This window comes from Aptenodytes forsteri, unplaced genomic scaffold (genome assembly GCF_000699145.1).
Source record: "Aptenodytes forsteri isolate BGI_AS27 unplaced genomic scaffold, ASM69914v1 Scaffold121, whole genome shotgun sequence".
Taxonomy (NCBI): Eukaryota; Metazoa; Chordata; class Aves; order Sphenisciformes; family Spheniscidae; genus Aptenodytes; species Aptenodytes forsteri.
Genome location: NW_008796219.1, coordinates 1,251,641 through 1,270,424, shown reverse-complemented (window position 1 = coordinate 1,270,424; position 18,784 = coordinate 1,251,641). Strand labels below are relative to the sequence as shown.

General features: G+C 38.8%; 1 protein-coding gene across 1 annotated transcript in view; it reads left to right on the top strand.

The window, feature by feature from the left end:
- Positions 1-18,784, top strand: part of DLGAP2 (DLG associated protein 2) — a 107,670-nt gene that overhangs the window by 2,855 nt on the left and 86,031 nt on the right. Inside the window, exon 2 of the mRNA XM_009288930.1 lies at positions 14,011-15,080. Within this exon, the coding sequence (XP_009287205.1) occupies positions 14,079-15,080 (1,002 nt within the window). The 5' untranslated portion in view covers positions 14,011-14,078. The remainder of the gene's footprint in view (positions 1-14,010; positions 15,081-18,784) is intronic.

The following is an 18,784-nucleotide window of genomic DNA, read 5'->3' as shown; positions in this document are numbered from 1 at the left end:
GACCTCCCCCATTAACCAGGACTGCTGATAAATGATGGAGAGTGGCTTGGCGAGCTCCTCCGCCAGCTCCCTCAGCACTCTCAGGTGGATGCCATCCGGCCCCATAGACTTGTGAGCGTCCAGGTGGCGTAGCAGGTCACTGACTGCTTCCTCTTGGATTATGGGGGGTTCATCCTGCTCGCCGTCCCTGTCTTCCAGCTCAGGGGGCTGAGTACCCTGAGGATAACTGGTCTGCCTGTTAAAGACTGAGGCAAAGAAGGCATTAAGTACCTCAGCCTTTTCCTCATCCTCAGTGACGAATGTAGATGTAGATGTCTAAACTGTAGATATCTAGACTTTCATTAGAGTCAATGACGAGTGGTAGACTTTTCTAGAACATAGCAGATTTAGCCTGCTTTAGAAGCTTAACGTAGGGTGAGATGAATCATGCCCTAGATGTATGTCAAAATTGTTCTCCTTCCCCTTTGGTTGAGAAAGAACTGCAGGATTTCTGAAGCCAGAGTAAATGATGTATAAGTCAATATCATTAAATGTCAGGTGTCTACAGGAGTAAGGACTCTCATGTGAAATAGGTACTCAAAGATTAACACAAAGATATGAACTAAACTGATCAATTATCCAGCACCCTGATTAGGAAGAAGACGGATGATTAGTCAACAGAAATGAGGAACAAGAAAGTAAAAAACAAGAATAAAATTGCAACCAGACTACAAAGAAACTAAGTTGCTTTCAAAAACTTCAGCTATTTATGGCCAGAAGACTGAAAAAAAAAATACTAAAAGCAAGGAAAGATCTGTCCTTGCTCCTAAATTTTGGGTCCCTATTGGAGTCCTCTGAAAGTAAGTACCAAAGATCGCTAGGTAATGAATTGAGCAGGTGGATGCCTTTAATATTTTCAGAAGGAAATCCTGTCCTCCTGACTTAGCTGCCAAACTGTAGATGGCCAGAATAAATGGACTGGATACCATCAGTAATGTAAAAACATATGATGTCCCATTCTCCCTTAGAGAGAATCACTGTAAAACAAGAAGGAGCATACTATGGAAGATGGAAATTGGGAAGACTTTTGTAAAAGTTTTGGGATAGTCAGTTAAGTTCAGTGTAGACAAGCTCTGTAGTTACAGCTGTGCTAGTGATTAACACCTCTACAGACAGCTGGGACATATCTGTCTGTCTGTCCCCCGGTGTTGTGTTCTGTTACTTGGAGATTTGAGTTCACATCCATGAACTGAACATAACATTAGTGAAAAAGCTACAAACTGTTAGATTTTTCTCAGTCTCCACTTCTTCTTGCTGTTGTACATGTATAAAGTTAAATATTCATTGGAGTGAAATCTGAATCTGGGTGGATACTCTAATCACTGGGCTATGGAAATGGGCTCTCTCTATATAAATATGTATATATACTCCAATGACTATGTAATTATTTTATAGGAATAGCCTCAGTCTGAAGGACTGCTAGAGACATTCATTCCTGAAAAAAATAGAGCAAGGGCTTTCCTTGAGAAGTAAAATAATTGCCCCAAGTCAAGGCAGAATAGAGATGATATTCTTTAAGGTAGCTCTAACTGCAGGGCCATTCATTCTTCTAGACTCTCACTGTCACAAGGAGCTTCAAGTTGCGATCTCTTTGGTACTGAAAAATCTCTGGCTCCAGGCCCTTATTTGTAAAACGGGTTTAATATTTCCTAGTGAGGTTTCAGGGCTTTGGTGGGGATTAATTAATGTTTGCACAGTATCTCACCAGAGTGAAAACGCTGAATAGTCACTAAATAATATTAATACAATGACCCACTGCCTTAATTGGGAAAAGGTATCAAGGGATGGGACTGATCTCAACTCTTTTACATTATTGATTCTATAAAAGACCTCATTAGTTAAAACAGGCAGAAATGCAATGGATTCCTTCAAAAAAAGCTTACCCAAGCATTCGTAGTCTGTTCTCAAGAACAGTATTTCATAGCTTTTCTGTTACCATTTAGTTGTTAACAGAGTTCAGGTTGATAAGTATTGTCATGGTTACAAGATTCACACTCACACCAAAAATTCCTATTCTTTTCACTAGGAATATCTCAAATAAGCAACCTGATAAAGGTAGCAGGGCATGGTGGTAGGAGCAAAAGATCTGACATGCGTGATCTCAAGCAGCTCACTCTAAGTCTCATGGAAACTGGAGTTCTTCCAGTTCCAAGCTTTCTTCTAGCTGGTGGTTATAAAATCTGAAGAATGTTAATGTATTAGAAAATAAACATTTTATGAAACTACTCTTTTCTATGCAAACTGGAAACTTCTCACAGTCTTATTTAGTTTAGGCATGTATAGAGTAAAGCAACAATTTGCTTTGGGTGTCAAAAACAAATAGTGCAATCTTAACAAGAGACATATGGAAAATGTGCCATGCTCAAATGGCATTCAAATAGTAAAAGAAACATGTGAACACCGAAGATGGGATGAACTTTTCTTTAAATATGGACTTTAATAGGTAGTTCATGCACAGAGTAAAGAGGGAAAAATAGATTATTGAAAAATTATTTTAACTCTTTTTTATAGGTAAGGAAAACTATTTTACACAAGTTTAACACTTAGCAGCTTCTAATGTTAAGCAAAGAAAGAGAACTCACACTAAAGGCTTTTTGTTTCAGTAAATTACTGTTTTCTTTTCAGGAAAGAATACTGAGTGGATGTTAAGAAAAAGGTTAAAACCTATAAAACAGGTTGCAGTTACTAATAATGCTCTTAACCTGCTCCAACTGCAAAGTAAACTGTAAGGGAGTTTAAGGGCAGGTTACGAAAATGTATTTTTATTTCACAGTTGATGCAGTCTTGCTTTTGATTAATTGGTACGGTTCAAGTGTCAGACAGTAACTCATGGTTATTCAATCACTGTTGATTGCATGATCATGCCTTTATGACCTTATATGTTGAAAGGAAGAAAGGATATAGCCATTCTTGAAATAAAAAACCAAATAAAGGCCTGACTTTCCAGTCTGTCTTTCTACCTAATTATCCAGCCTTCCTCAGTGCAGTCAGTGTCTGAACACTTTGCACTTTTTATGGATTTTAGCTTTGTATAACAGGCATGATAGGAAATTTTCCCAAGGACAGACAAGCGGTTGGCAGTGGGCGCTTGGCTCTCCTCTGTGCCAGATCAAGCCTTGGTCCACCTTCCCCCAGAGCATCCAGGGATGGTTAAACAGCTGTAGACTTTGACTGGAGCTGGTGGGACTTCAGTCAGACACAGGGCTTGGCCACACAGAATAAACTGCTGCAGTGACACTTATCCCTGTAATTGGCAGGCACAGTAACAAATACTTTATTTTAAATTCTTAGATGGGCATTATCCCAGCGACTGAATGTTTCCCTGCTTTCTGCCACTAACCCTTAGAGGTACAGAAGTCACTTTTATTCTTGTGCTACAGGGAACTGAGGTAGGGAGTCTACAAGAGATATCCACAAAGGTTAACTTTAACCCAGTGAGGCAAGGTCAAGACTCTCGGTGGCCACTGTCATCACTTCCCATGGCCTTACCCTGGACCATATGAAAAATTCATGGATCAACAGGAAATCTTGACTGCAGATTTCCCAAATTAATCCTCTAACCACAGGACTATCTTTCTTCCGTATAATAAAAATATGTAGACAGGTGGTTTGGTATGGAGATATAAAAGTCTTTTAAACTTGGAAGAGGTTTTAAATACAAGATGCCCCACTATGTCTCTGTGTCACTGTCTTATTTGCTTATTGTGACTAGCTGAGCAGATACTGCAAAAAATAGCCTTTTTTCTTCTGGTTCCATCATACCTCTAAATAATTCCACTTCAAATCCTCCCTTTTCCTGTACCCAGAAACTGTAGTGTAGAAGTTTACTGATATGATGATCAAGACCACAGAAAATATTAATGAAATAATGGGGAATGTTTTTCAGAAAATAAATTTTGAACTTTAAATTTCTTTTAGTTATGCTTGAGAGCTTATTGTGTGAATTACTTTCAGTCATAGAACAAAATCATATCATATGGCCTGAGCATCATATATAAACATGCTGACTATCCTGCATTTTCATTATAGGCTGTTGGCAACAAATGCTTACTAACAATCTGCAGACCAGAAGCTATTTCTAAAAATTAAACACCTCATAATGCCAGATAACTCTGCAAAAATCCCATTAGGCCCAAGGTCAATTCACAAACACGAGGAGGTATTTGTAAGGATGTAAGATTAATCAAATAGGTTGTTTGTTATGAATTATTCATCCATTTCTACTACAGAATACAAAGGAGTTTACTCATTCGTTACTTTGCCAAGATGCAAATATTTTTGTTCTAAATGATGCGTACATTCTGACAGGGCTGTCCAGCTGAGGAGGCTCCTAAGTTCAGTTGCAGAGGAAATACGTTTCTTCCAAATTGGGAAGATTCACCCCATTGTTAGACCACATCTGGACTACTGATTCCAGTGTCTGCACTGGAACGAATGAAAGACCTTTCCAAGGAAAAGAGAGAGAGAGAAGAAGTGGGGAGAAGGTGAAACAGCTTGAGTTAAGTTTCACACATGGGATGTTAGCAAAGGAGGGATGTTTTTCTCTCCCTCAGGCCCTCCTGACCTCTGTAACACCTGGCTGCATAGCTGATCCGCAACATTTACTTTCCCCTAGAGAGTGCAGCGGCTGCAATGGAGATGAGAGACTGACTCATCTGACTGCTTTGCCATGCCTGCCTTCTTCACTGAGTATCTTCACTGTATTGTCTCCTTTCAAAAGGATAAAATGTGCAGCCTTTTAAATGTATTCCCGTGACGTGCAGCTTAAATGACGTGCTCTCCATTTCCCCAGAAAAAAGTTACCGTGCTCTACCTCCACGTTCATTATAGGCTGCTTAGGCTCTATTGAGAGCAAGACAATTTGTATTGGCACAACCATGGTGGTGGGGGTCCTTCCAGCATGGAGGTACATGACCACGGCTGTCTCTTACAGTGCTGACCACATAGGTCACTGATTCAGTCTGTCTTCCTAAGGGGATTTGCACTAGTGTAACTAGTACAGCAGGATAAACACCAGCAAATATTGCTAATACAATCCAGGTTTTCACTGGTGAGTTCAGTTGTCACCTTTCATCGTGAATTTCTTGTGCAATTCCGTTTATTTTTTCCATCTTTTTACAAAGTCATTTCTCTTCATAAATAATCAGACAGCAGCATATTAAGATGCCCTGTCTCAAACTTGCCAAGGGTGTGGGTGCTTACACCACTACCTCATCCCAGAAGCAGGGTTCACAGTTTGACCCTTCACTGCCACATGGAAAATCTGGGTGCTAACGGTTGCGGGAAAAGGCAATTAATATTTGCAATGTTTCTCACAGACCCAAAACAGAACTCAGCCAGGCAGAAAAGAGATGGCACCCTGATTTGAAAAATTCCCAGTCTGAAGGTTATGGAAAGAGGGAGATTTTCTGCCTGTTACTATAGCAACAGGTTTAAAAGGGAACTTGTCACCAGGCTGCTGTTTCTTCCTGCACCCCATAGGAAAATCAGGATGAGACCTTCTCCATCTCAGTGGGTTGAGCTGAGCAGAAAAGTTCACAATACAATGACAAAGCAGCAAGAGGCAGCGCCAAGGGTGTACAGCTGAGCAGATAATGATGAACTCCAAAAAGTAAAAGAAATAATTGTTTTGGGTCAGATCAAGGCTGAAACTCTGAAATTTTTGGTGAATCAAAAGGCTGCAAAGAACTGATGCTGAAGCAAACAGAAAATCAAATAATTTTCTTCAGTTCTGACAATTTAAAAGCTGTATTGAATGTTTAGAAGAAAAGTAAAGGGGATTTTGAAATAGAAAGATATTTTAAATTGAACAGTCATATGCTCTGTGGCAATAATCAATGCTTTTGAGAATTAATGCTTAGATGATTTTTTTCCCAGAAGAGAACTCCATAAAATAAGCAAAATCTTTAAAATATATCCGTGTTTTAAAGAAATAATAAAAGGCAATTTGGAAGGAATGTATGATAAATATTTTTGCTTGGATACAGAAACATTAGTTCTTGCAGTCCCCTCAGTATTACAGAGGATGGTAAACATCTTCTGTAATATACCATCATAAATACAGGACAAATTCAGAAGAATTCTAGAAACGCTAAGCAAAAAAAAATTCATAAATATCAGCATTATATCTTTTGTTTGATTTTTATTTAAGAATCAATGATAAATATTTCTTATTAGAAAAGAAACCTTGGAGATCTGGTAGTTCCATTCAGCTGAATAGTTGGTCCAAGTGGTTTGGATCCTCGGGATTAAATCTTGGCCCCTGTGCTATCATTGGCAGTATTTCAACAGAACTAGTTTCACCCTTCCATGCCATCGTCTTCCTGACTGGGGACCCTTCCAGGCTTCTAACACATTTATTCCAGTCCAGCATGAATTGTGCTTTCTGTAAAATACAGCACGGATTAGAGGTGATCCTCCTCAAGTGACACCAGGGTTCATAAGTAAACTGACCAAGAACTTTTCTCAGCAAATGTTTAGGACTAACCCCGACCCCAGTGAAGTTGATTTGAGATTTGTCATTGCCATGAATGTGACAAGGATTTCCCTTTTACTTCTAGTCGTGTGTAGATTCCTGTGTATATCTTTGAGCTGTACTACCCAATTACTTTGACTTTCTATAATTGCTGAGAAAATTGTTGCAGTTTTAATGACACCAAGGGAAACATTGTCTCCTTTATTTGACCTAGTAACTGCAAGCAGCAAAATTTTCTCCTTTAGGAAAAGAAGTCCATAAAGCCAGGCACAATAAGGAACAAAAGAAGTTTAATGGTGTTGGGCTAGTTTTTCTGATCTGTATTTGGAAGCATTATAATAAATTTTCTTATAACCAATTGTTCAATGATATTCACATAGTGAAGCCCTGGTTGACTCCATACAGTTGTATTTCTCCAGAAGAAAGCTTACATGTTAGTTAGTTTAGGTCAATCTAATCCTGATACTTTATATTTTTTTCAAAAGCTTCACTGATCATACAGATTCTGTGAAAAAATGCTACTCATAAATCATTTTGTGGACTTACCTCTGTCACAGCACTGTTAAAAAGGTGAATAGTGGCAATGTACTTCAAACTTCAAAAGCACTGTGAAGGTCTGTGTGCTACATACCAATTAGTACTAGGACATCATACACTTCAAGCCGATGGAAATTAATTTTGCACTATCCTGAGGACTCCCTGCATCCCTCCACTCCAAACCCTGGAGCTTCTTGCAAATCCCATATTGCCTCTCGTGGATTTCTTTCCTGTCCTTTGTCATGGCACGAGCACAATATTGTGCCTCTCATCCTCCCCATACGGTCCAAGTGCCCGTTCTTCCACTCATAAGATGTGGGATGCCATCATTCCTCAAATACTGTTTCCACATTTCTCCTCTTTCACATATGGCACGCCCTGTTCTCCATGCCAGGCAGTTGGTATTGTGACCCTGCTTTAACATGTCCCTGGTCACAGCTTTCCCCAGTGATCACAGTTCTCTGTGCTTTTCTTCCTCCCAGTATATTGTACTATGTGTCCCCTGAAATTCAACACCCCCACCTCCCACCCCGCCACCTCAAAGATCCCATTCTCCTTCATCAACAGTTATTCTGCACTCCTTTTACTATATACCCTTTTCTTTGATCATGCTCATTTATCTCAGTAATAAATCCCTTGGGATGTTGGATTGCCAGTCTACTAATCTATTTGAAAGATGGATGGAGCTGAAGTCAGACAATTGTTGTGCTCAAAATTATGATTGGGTGCCATCAAATATTTGTTCCACCTGCAGACATCTGCGTCAGTGCTTGAAACTGTGATTGCACTGAATAAATGGCAGCACTCCGTGCTCCTTAAATTATGATTGGGTGCCATCAAATATTTGTTCCACCTGCAGACATCTGCGTCAGTGCTTGAAACTGTGACTGCACTGAATAAATGGCAGCACTCCACGTGCTCCTTACTTCTTTTGGGTGTTCTGACTTTGCTCCAAATTGGTGTGTTCTGGTCACTGATGCTCTTTTAGGAACAGAATCTGCATGTCCATTTTTATCTAACACGGGAGTTAATTCAGTGCTTCCACTGAATTAGCTTGGGCTGTCAAATAATTTTCCATGTTTTAGCATTAGACATGTGCCTCAGAAGACCTAAATTTATATATTTATTATGTAGTTTTCTGCATCAGAACTTGTCATCAACAGCTTTTGCTGTAGTCAGCAGAGATAAATATGTACACGAAGGGTGGTATTCATCTGACATTTTTTAGATATGTACTTCAGGCTGAGATGAATCATGCCAGTTTCTCACACTCCAAAATAAAACCACATCCAGACAGCGTATTTGTAACAATCTTTGGCCCATGTTATTCTTGAAATCGTATCTATATATTGGTTGGAAGAGTCCTATTTACATAGTATGAAACTATGACGGCAACAGTTTAACTGTATGGACTGATCACACCCTCTAGCTCTGTTTAGTCTACTAGTATAAACACAGCGATACGTGTCTACCACAAGGACCGCTCAGGATCCTGAATAGAGAGGTATTTCATTTTCAGGCTTAAGTGTCAGAAATACATGTGCAGCCCATGGCTAGTGTTTGTTCGACAGCCTTGGGCATTTTGGTGTTTGGCTTTAGGTCCTCAGAACTGCTTACTTCTCTCCTTTGCGCAGGGAGACTGGGTGCATAAATTACCTTGTTGCAATAGTCCTGAGAGAGCCGATATTACTTAATTTTGAGGGGATGCTACCCCTCAAAGTTCAATATTTCAAGTAAGCAGCCTGAGAGGTTAGATAGGAATTCACAGATAGGTGAATGCACTGCATGCAGTGCAAATGCATCAACTCAGTGTAACAGAAAAGACAAGTCATCTTCTAAAGCTGGAGGTTAAAGTCAGGTAGTCACCCAATCTTTGCAATTTTATGTAAATTGTATACAAAGTGTTGTGCTGCATAAATAGGTTGGAAATCTCATGAGACCAGAATAGCAGCTTAAGGCATTTCCAGAATTTCTTCCTTGCACTTGGCAGGTTAGTCACTCTTCTCAATCCCTGGAAATATTCATTTTCAAGGTTAAAATAAAACAGAGAAGTTAATGAGGAAACAGTGCTCATCTAATGCTACTTACTGCAGTCCTTGGGCAGATAAACTTCCAGCTAAAACATTTTATTTATGCATTATAATATTTAATATGTACTTATTTGATGAATATACTTGTTTTTACACTATTTAATATTTGTATTAGGCTGTGAATATATTTTTTTCATAATACATTGCAGCACTAATTGAACTGAGTAAAACAGCACAAGGCAGCAGTCTGGTTTTCTATACCACATCTTTTTGAAAGCTAGATTTGGTATCTCTTTTCAGCAATGCATTTTACTGGTTATACTGTGCAAAAGAGCTTTTTCTTCTCCAGTGAAAATAGCACAAATATTTCAGATGGGTAAGCACTTTACCAAGGGGCTTATAAGGTTAAAGCAATTTCAATTAATTTCTCAATAGAAAAAGAAGTGCTCTGCAATAAAATAAATAAATAAATAAATAGTTCCAGGAATTATTATTATGGTCCAAAAGCTTGCTTTCAATACGTAACACACAAAAAGATTTGTACAAAAAGATTTGTGGAGACATGCAGTTCTTTTGAATGTCAGAGAGGTTTCCAGTGTTTTTACATTGATTCTCTTTAGCAAAGGGCAGTGTTCCAGGAACTCTAGAGATGCACAGCCCTTATTTTTCATTGCTTAGATGTTTTTAGCCCTTTTGCCCTAGAACATTAATACTAATTCTTATTCATTATTTCAAAACATATTCTTGGTCCTTGAACTTCTCTTTTTTCCCTTGATAATGACTGGCACAAGGAAGAAGCTTGAATGCTCTAAAAATTGTGACCAGTCCCTGAAGACAGGCAAACTGTCATCTGCTTGGAGTAAGAGAGTAACTCTTTCAGCATCAGAAAGTCCAGAGGGAAAAACAGTGGAAAAAAGCAGGAAAGGACATGGCATAACAAGGAAAGAGTTGAAATAGACAGGAAGGGATGCAGAAATCCTTCCATCTGTCAAGGTTAAAGGTTGGCTTTTATCTCTACAGTAGTCTCTGAGAAGAAGAGCTTTAAGGGATTTTCAGGATTTTGGAATTACTGGATTCTCTCTGACATAATAGCCTATGTCTTGGTCTAGGTCCCCCCCACAGTCTGTATGTATTATCTGACTATCCACTGAAGTCAATGGAAAGATTCCATTTTCTGATGAATTCCATTGCTCTGATGAAACCTGAAAAAAAGCCATTCCTGTGCTCAGATAGAATATATTTTTTCTCTGTTCCTATTCCTCTGTCTGCTTTGGGTTACGTTTATTTGTTCTTCTGTTTCCCTTCAGTTCTTTGGTTCTGATGGTTGCACTTTCTTTAAGGGACTAGACATTAGTATCCTCAATTACTTTTATATTTTTAGAGTGATTATCATAAGAAAACATAGGAGCTGCTGTAAAAAAAAAAAAAAAAGCTTATATTTTATTCTAGGTATTATTATCTTCAAGACATAGACTAAAATTCCAGTTCAATCTGGCATTATTGGATAAATCTGGCATTATTTTGTTATACCAAAATCTTAAATTTCTTTTTAAAGAATTAAGAAAAAAACATTAATACTGTACCTTTATGAATTTTTATGAATCAGCAGAGCTGTGGACATTGACCATAAACACACTTTTAGCCCCTTGCAAATGCTAGAAAAGCATGTTAGCTTAATTGAATTTTAAGCTAGCACATTTTTCTTTGCATTTCTGGCAGGCTAAGAGCTAGCACATGGTCAATTACACTGGTCTGGTACCATACAGTGATTCATTCAGCCATAGCTCAACTGTTTCTTCAAGCCCTGAAACAGGCCTCCTGAACAAAGTTGACTGAACAGTACAAAGCACAGATGACTTGATAAATTTATATATTATAATGCAAAATTTTGAAGATTTTCAGAGGGTTTGTAAGAAGAAGTAACAGTGCCTAGGACATAGAACAGGTTTGATGTCCCAAGCAGAGCCCAAACCTAATTGGAGTGATAAATTTAGATGATGCACATGCAAGCAGTTTGGGACTTTATCTAGTATCAGTTACTCTCTATGGCAGATTTAAGAGGAGAAAATTACTTTTGGGAAATGCCCCCTTCTTAATTCAGTTTTTAGTTATTTTGATTATGCTTATTAAATGCCTATTGTGGTTTCTAACTACGGTGTTTCAAAAAAAAAATTCAGACATTCCGTGAGGCACATAAAATGCTATAAGGCTGTGAAAGCAACATACAGAAAACTGTATTTTTCTATAGTTGCACTGAGCTAGAATCATAGGGAGTCATGAGGGATGGAAAAGCTGTTGTTAAATTATCCATTGCAGTGCAATCAAATCATAATGTCTCATATTCCTGGGGATGTAACAGGATGAAAATGTTTGAAGCCTTCTGGGCTATGTTTGATGCTACGTGAGGCCTAAAGAAATCACCAAGGACTAGCAGTTCTGTGCTAGGGAACTTGTTTAAATGAGTTTCTTATTCCTGTCTAACTCTTTCTTTTGTTCTGGATCTCTGCCATGCCCTTCCTTTTTTTTTTTTTTTAAATGAATTGGCGATTCAGAGACGTAGTGCAAGAGTTACCTTCATTCATAGATGTGCAAGATTGTGATGAAAAGGCTCAGGGTTGACTCTCATCATGCTGTCAGTTTGACAGAAGAGCCTCCTTCCATCTCCCTCTGGCTCATACCACTGTGAAAACGAAAATTAGCAAATCCACAAGCACTTTGGAAACTGTTGCCTGTATTCCAGTCTCCTTTTCTGTAAAAGGAGAACAGTGCCTTCCACATCTCACGGGATTGGAAGAACTAATGCAGCGATCTCTGTCAGGTGCTTTGGGAACCCTTTATGGGAAGCATAGACTAAGTTCAACACATGGACCGTTATTATTCCCCTGATAATGTTTGGTAATATACTGAGTTAAGTACCATTAATTACAGTGCTACTTACGTGGCTGAATCCCAATGCACTGTTATAATTTACTACCTTGTCTATATATAGCTGTACTTTTAATTGGATAATCAAAATTATGTTATTTCAGAGAAACAGTTATACTTCCTTTTTGTAACTACATTTATGCAGGGTATTATAACCTAAATAGTACAACAGACTGAGTAATCAACAGTAATAAGTTTTTATTTTAATGTGAAAATAGACAAGAATTAAGTAAGAGAAACTGGTATAAAAACAAAATAGAAACAGAAAAGGTTATATGCGCGCACACACACATCAGTTTCACACCATGATAAAGTCTGGAGGTGACATCTGGACCTTTAAATCCATCTTTGACTTTAGTGTGGCAGGATTGTGCCTAGGATGAAGAATACTTTATTGTTTATTAGTTTAATGCTACATTCATTTTAAAACATTATGTGGAGCTCCATTGAAATTAGGATGTAATAAAATTATCTAAGCATCTTCCACTATAGGAAATTTAGAGCATTTAGGTTATGAGACTGCTGATGCTGAAGACTTGCAACAGATTGCATTCTGTACTGAAGGTATCATGACATAACACTTATTAGTTGAAGAAAATTGAAGAGATATGGGTATTGATCTGTTTCATGACCATATCCAGGCACTGAGTTTTCACCAGCACTGGAAATATGATTTAGGAGAGTTTAGTCATATACTTAGAAACCCCTCAAAGTGCTGTTGGCTACTGTGTTATCTCTACAGGCTGGTCTCCAGTGTCCAGTTATGTTGTTATGCATAACAAGTACCTATTCTCTGGCTTCCTTTCTGGTTGAGGCCTTCAACTTCCTTGTATGGGGCACCTGTGCAAGATTATTTAGATTCTTTAGAGCAAATTTGCAGAAAGACTGTGCTAAGTGGGTTGTATAAACACTTACACATCTGTCTGATCCTCTAAAGGATTGTCTTGCATCCTATATCTTTGTCTGCTTTTGAAATGTTGCTTAAATAAGCTGAAATTGAAGAGGGAAAGTGAATGCGAAAATCAAATTGAAGCATTTCTGGGTTTTTTAATTTTCTGTTTGTAGCATTTGACAGCTGCATGAAATTGCATGAGAGAAAAAAAAATCAAAGGCTTGAGTATCAAAATCTTCGCTTACAAGCTACTCTTACTTAGTAATCATGCTTGTTTAATAACCACAACTTGGAGCACATGATCCATAGGAACAAATAATCGAGTATATAAAAACCTGTAGATTGTACCTAAAGATACTTGTTTTATCAGCAAAAATATAGAGTTGTTAAATAAGTATTTTGTAATTTGGACATAAAAAGGGAAAAACTGCCTAATAGAGAAGACTTTACATGCATGGGAATAGCGATAATACTTCTGGACTAAGGATAACAGATGTTCAAATAGTATGAAATGTTTATTCATAAACTGTTTAGTGATATAAAAATTAAGCTTCATTTCAGCATGCCCATATTCTTTTTCTCTTTGCTGTTTATTATTTATGTTTATGAACAGTGAACTTGGTATCCTGAAGCTGAGATTCAGTTAAGAAAATGAAGTTCAGTTTATGATACAAAAATGGCTCCATGCAGAAAGGATACATTTAGGTTAAGATATCCATCTGAGAAACCATAGAAATAGAAACTAGACCCATGTAACTTAAATGACTAGGCACAAAGCTTGACATATGAATTCCAAATATCAAATAATAAACTGAATACTTGAATGTATCCATTAAATCTATTTGAGTAAATCTGCATAATGAATAGCTTCATAAAATTTAGAACTGCTAACAGACAATTTTACAAACAGGAAGGAGGCTGCATTCACCCCATAATTTGCTCATAGTGAGCAATTTTAACCAGTTTTTAAATGGTGAATGAAATTCCATGAATGGTGAGACTTTCCATCAAGGTCATAGAGAAAAAATGTTTAGTTTTGCAATATACTTGGATTTTGCAAATTAATCTTTTAATCAGACACATAACATAGGTTTTATGTGTTCTCCTGACAGACCAGCAGTACTCATGGTCACCTTCTCAGCACTTCAATGAAGAAAGATACTCTCCTGCTCCGAGGAATATGAAAGGATTATCTGGTAGTCGCAACCAACCACAGTTATGTTCAGCTCATACTTGTGGCTTAGCATCCCCTGAAGATTGTGAACACACCCACGACCATATCCACCATGGGCAGGAGCCAAGGCAATCGTATCTTCTCAGCCCCACAGAGAGTTGCCCGATGGACCACCATCGTTGCTCACCACGCAGCTCCATACATTCTGAATGCATGATGATGCCCATGGTAATGGGCGATCACATGTCAAGTAGCACTTTCCCCAGAATGCACTACAGCTCACACTACGACTCGAGAGACGACTGCGCCATGTCTCACGGTAACCCTAAGATTAACCGTATTCCTGCAAATCTTTTGGACCAATTTGAGAAACAACTTCCTCTTCACCGGGATGGGTTTCACACTTTACAGTACCAGAGGACCTCAACAGCTGCGGAACAACGCAGTGAGAGCCCAGGAAGAATACGCCATCTCGTTCATTCAGTCCAGAAACTTTTTACTAAATCTCATTCTCTGGAAGGCTCATCCAAGGGCAATGTTAATGGAACAAAGGGAGACAGTCGAGGGGACGACCATCATCATGGGCACCATTCCAAGCATAGCAAAAGGAGTAAAAGTAAGGAGCGAAAACCAGAAAGCAAGCATAAATCTGGAATGAGCAGCTGGTGGAGCTCTGATGACAATTTGGACAGCGATAGCACTTACCGAACCCCTAGTGTGGTAAATAGGCACCATGCAGATCATATATCCCATTGCTACCCTGAGGCACTCCAGGGGCATTTTGGGGATCTCTCATTGAAGACTTCCAAAAGTAACAATGACGTGAAATGTTCAGCTTGTGAAGGGCTAGCAATGACCCCTGATGGTAAATATATGAAAAGGAGTTCTTGGTCCACGCTTACAGTAAGTCAGGCTAAAGAAGCTTATCGCAAATCATCACTGAACTTAGATAAGCCTCTGGTTCATCAGGAAATCAAACCTTCCTTGAGGCCGTGCCATTACCTTCAGGTAAGAGGAAGAGTTTCTTAATATTTGTAATGGAAAAAGCATCACAGTTTATGCAATTAAGTCATTGTAAAAAATACAAGGGTAATCTGTGTCTCTCTCATAAAGAATATCTGTACGGCTCACCTAATGCAGATATTCCATGAAAGTGAGAAAACTCTAGCTTTTGTCTTGGTTTATAGGGCATAGATTAAAAACTAAATAAAATTGGTGTGATATAAATTAGTTTAAGGTCAGTGGATGTGTTTTCATCTTTGGAGTTCACACTGAACATCTCAATAAAATCCATACATCAGACTAAAAAAGGGGCCGTTCTCCCAGCCATGTAGGGGCTAGAAAAAGTGTGTCAAATACATCTGTAAATGAGTAATTTTAAAAACAGGCTGTGTGAATTTCTATTTTTGTGTTATTTTACTCCTTTTCTCCAGGAGTTTACTTTCTAAGTAAAAGGAGAATAGATTTACTGGTGTACTCAATTGTTTTGTCATGATGATGATTACTCACAAACCTCCTTTTTGTGACTGGGTTGCCCAAAATCATAATGAACTGAACCTTTTGAGACCATACTACAAGCAATCCTTGTTAAAAGTTATATGGGTACCTCAGGGAGAGAAATATTTCAGGCCTGGTACTCAGACTGTTTGTGGTGGTATTCTGCACACTTGTTTTCTTTAGCAGCAACCAAGAAGCTCCCACTTTCTCCTACATTTAAACTTTTATACCTGCTGCTTGCTGCCATTTGCCACCCCAAAGTCACACTAGTGTAGCCATTGCTGCACGATGTGTAGCCATGATGTTGCATGATGATCTGGATGTTAAAGTGATATGGGTTTAAAAATTAGCTTCCAAAATAATGTTTTTAGACATTTACATCATTTACATGGCCTAGGTCCAGCACAGTCCCATGACAAGTGTCATTAGCACATCAGGGTGTACAGAGAACTGCAGTGGGACTAGAGCAGAAAGGAAGGAGTAGCTGTGAGGATAACTTCTTCAGCTAGCTTTGCCACTGGAAAAAACGTAGTATACAAATATTCCCTTAGGTATTTTTACCAAGTACAACCTACAAAGCCAACGTTGTTCTGAGTACCTTCTCTTTTATTTCTTTTTAAGGAACTTTTCTTTCTTCAAAACTTAACTGATTCTCACATTAACACGGGCCAATCTCCACTCCAGACATATATATTTAGAGATTTTCAGTTCCTGTGGACTCTGCAGAAGCCAACAAACACAGACTAGCAACCATTGTACTTCTGTGCAGAGTTCTCTCCCCTCTGAGCAATCGGGGACCAATAGTAATGAGTCACACTTGAAGAGACAGATTTTTTCAAATGCGTATGCAGACATCCAGGATCAATTTTCCCTGCTGAAACAGGGAAAGTTCCTCATTGCAGAGAAAGGAAAATAAAGAAATTGCAACCCTCATAGCATTACCATGCAAATTGATTTCAATTTAGACTGACAGCTGTGATATTTTATCATATCCAAGTACAGTTCTCATGTATGTAAAACAGCCTGCACTTCCCTGGAAGTTTTTAATCTAACTCAACAAGCCAGAACTGGAAGCATGTCCTGTGCAGAGACTTGCACTTGTGTCTGTGTTCTAAAACCACGTGTACAGCTCCGACATTACAGAGAAGTTTAGGTATGGCTAGCTTTTTCCTTACGGTGACATACTCCTGCTTCTACACAGACAGCTCTGGTTCCTCTACATCTCTGCTGGGTTTTGTGCTTTCTTTCTCATCATGTTTCATTGTTTCTTCTTCCCCCCTCTTTACATCTCATTTTTCTTTGCAGAAGCCACCAGTTTTTACCTTTCATGGGTCTTCTCCTTACTCCCAATTTATGTCAGCATCCTCAAGTGAATGTGAAACACTGAGTTCAGAAACTAACTTGGTTATTGCTAAGCTTTAGATCAAGCCCAGTGGCAAGCCTAGGGAGTGGGAAAGCACATTTTTTGCAGAGTCATTGTTTTATACTTTTTGTGAATTTAGGGATGACTACGGAAAGGAATTTTCATCCAGTAATTAGGAAGGTTCATCCACTAATAGGTTCATCCAGCTTAAAATCTAGGAGATTAAAATCTGTCAGCAATGTGCGCTCACAGCCCAGAAGGCCAACCGCATCCTGGGCTGCATCAAAAGAAGCGTGGCCAGCAGGTCGAGGGAGGTGATTCTGCCCCTCTGCTCCACTCTGGTGAGACCCCACCTGGAGTACTGCGTCCAGCTCTGGAGCCCTCAGCATAAGAAAGACACGGACCTGTTGGAGAGGGTCCAGAGGAGGGTCACGAAAATGACCAGGGGAATGGAACACCTCTCCTGTGAAGAAAGGCTGAGAGAGTTGGGGTTGTTCAGCCTAGAGAAGAGAAGGCTTCGGGGAGACCTTATTGCAGCCTTTCAGTACTTAAAGGGGGCTTATAAGAAAGATGGCAGCAAAGCAGGGCGCAGGGCCTGTTGCGACAGGACAAGGGGCTACAGTTTTAAGAGGGTAGATTCAGACTAGATATAAGGAAGACATTTTTTGCAATGAAGGTGATGAAACACTGGCAGAGGTTGCCCAGAGAGGTGGTGGATGCCCCATCCCTGGAAACATTCCAGGTCAGGTTGGACGGGGCTCTGAGCAACCTGATGTATTTGAAGATGTCCCTGCCCACGGCAGGGGGGTTGGACTAGATGACCTTTAAAGGTCCCTTCCAACCCAAACTATTCTATGATTCTATGATTCTATGAATTTAAAATTTTGCTGCACCAGAGACATTCTCTGTGATCTTTGTTTTTAAGCCCCTTTAAAAATGGGATAGTAGCCATTCCCTATTCACAGAGATCCTGTAACGGAAATTTGTTAAGACTTGAGTGCTCAGTTACTGCAATAAAGAATCTATAGTTGTGTCCAAAGCAATAATACCAGGAATTCTACAACAGGAATATTCTCATTACAAAATATTAAAATAAAATATATGTTCTGTAGAATCTGAATATGCCATTCAGAGCATAGATATCCTTCAGGTTGAGTGGCTGTCTTATTCACTAGCCCAAGGTCAGCAAACAAATTGAAGGGACCCCATTCTGTCAATGTCATAACTAAATGCTTAGTTCTGAAAATTCTACTTTGAGGGATGCTGTGCTGTCACACTGTAATCGTTAAGACCAGAGATGTAAGTCCCATTATTAGCTCTTCCATGAACCTTCTCTCTGACCCAGGAAATGTAATTTGTTAATCACTGCACACTTCAATTACTCTGTCTGCAAAACTGAGGAATGATATTTAACTTTTCGTAGGGCAGTGTAAGAAGCATCACTAAATAATGATTGGATAAAAATAATCATTAGTTTCAGAAACTGAGAAAGGTAAAGAAACATGTCAGCATCCCTCGCCAGGAGAGTTTACTGCCTTGCTCCACAATACCTGGAAATGAGAATTCAAGGGATTATGAAGCTGATTATGCAGCAGCAGATTTCCCTGAGGTGTACAAGTGAACAGATTAGCGAAAACCCCCAGGCCCTTCACAGGATCTCTGTGTTTATAGCATTACAACACATGATATTAAAAGACATTTCTCCTGAGTGGTCAGCTATATATTTTTAACTTATTTTTAAAGCAAAGCTGTGAAAATATAGTCCTTCAGGGATTTTACATATGAATACATAAACATACCCCAGAATAATAAAAAATAATTTTCTATGTTTATATATTAATATTATAAATTT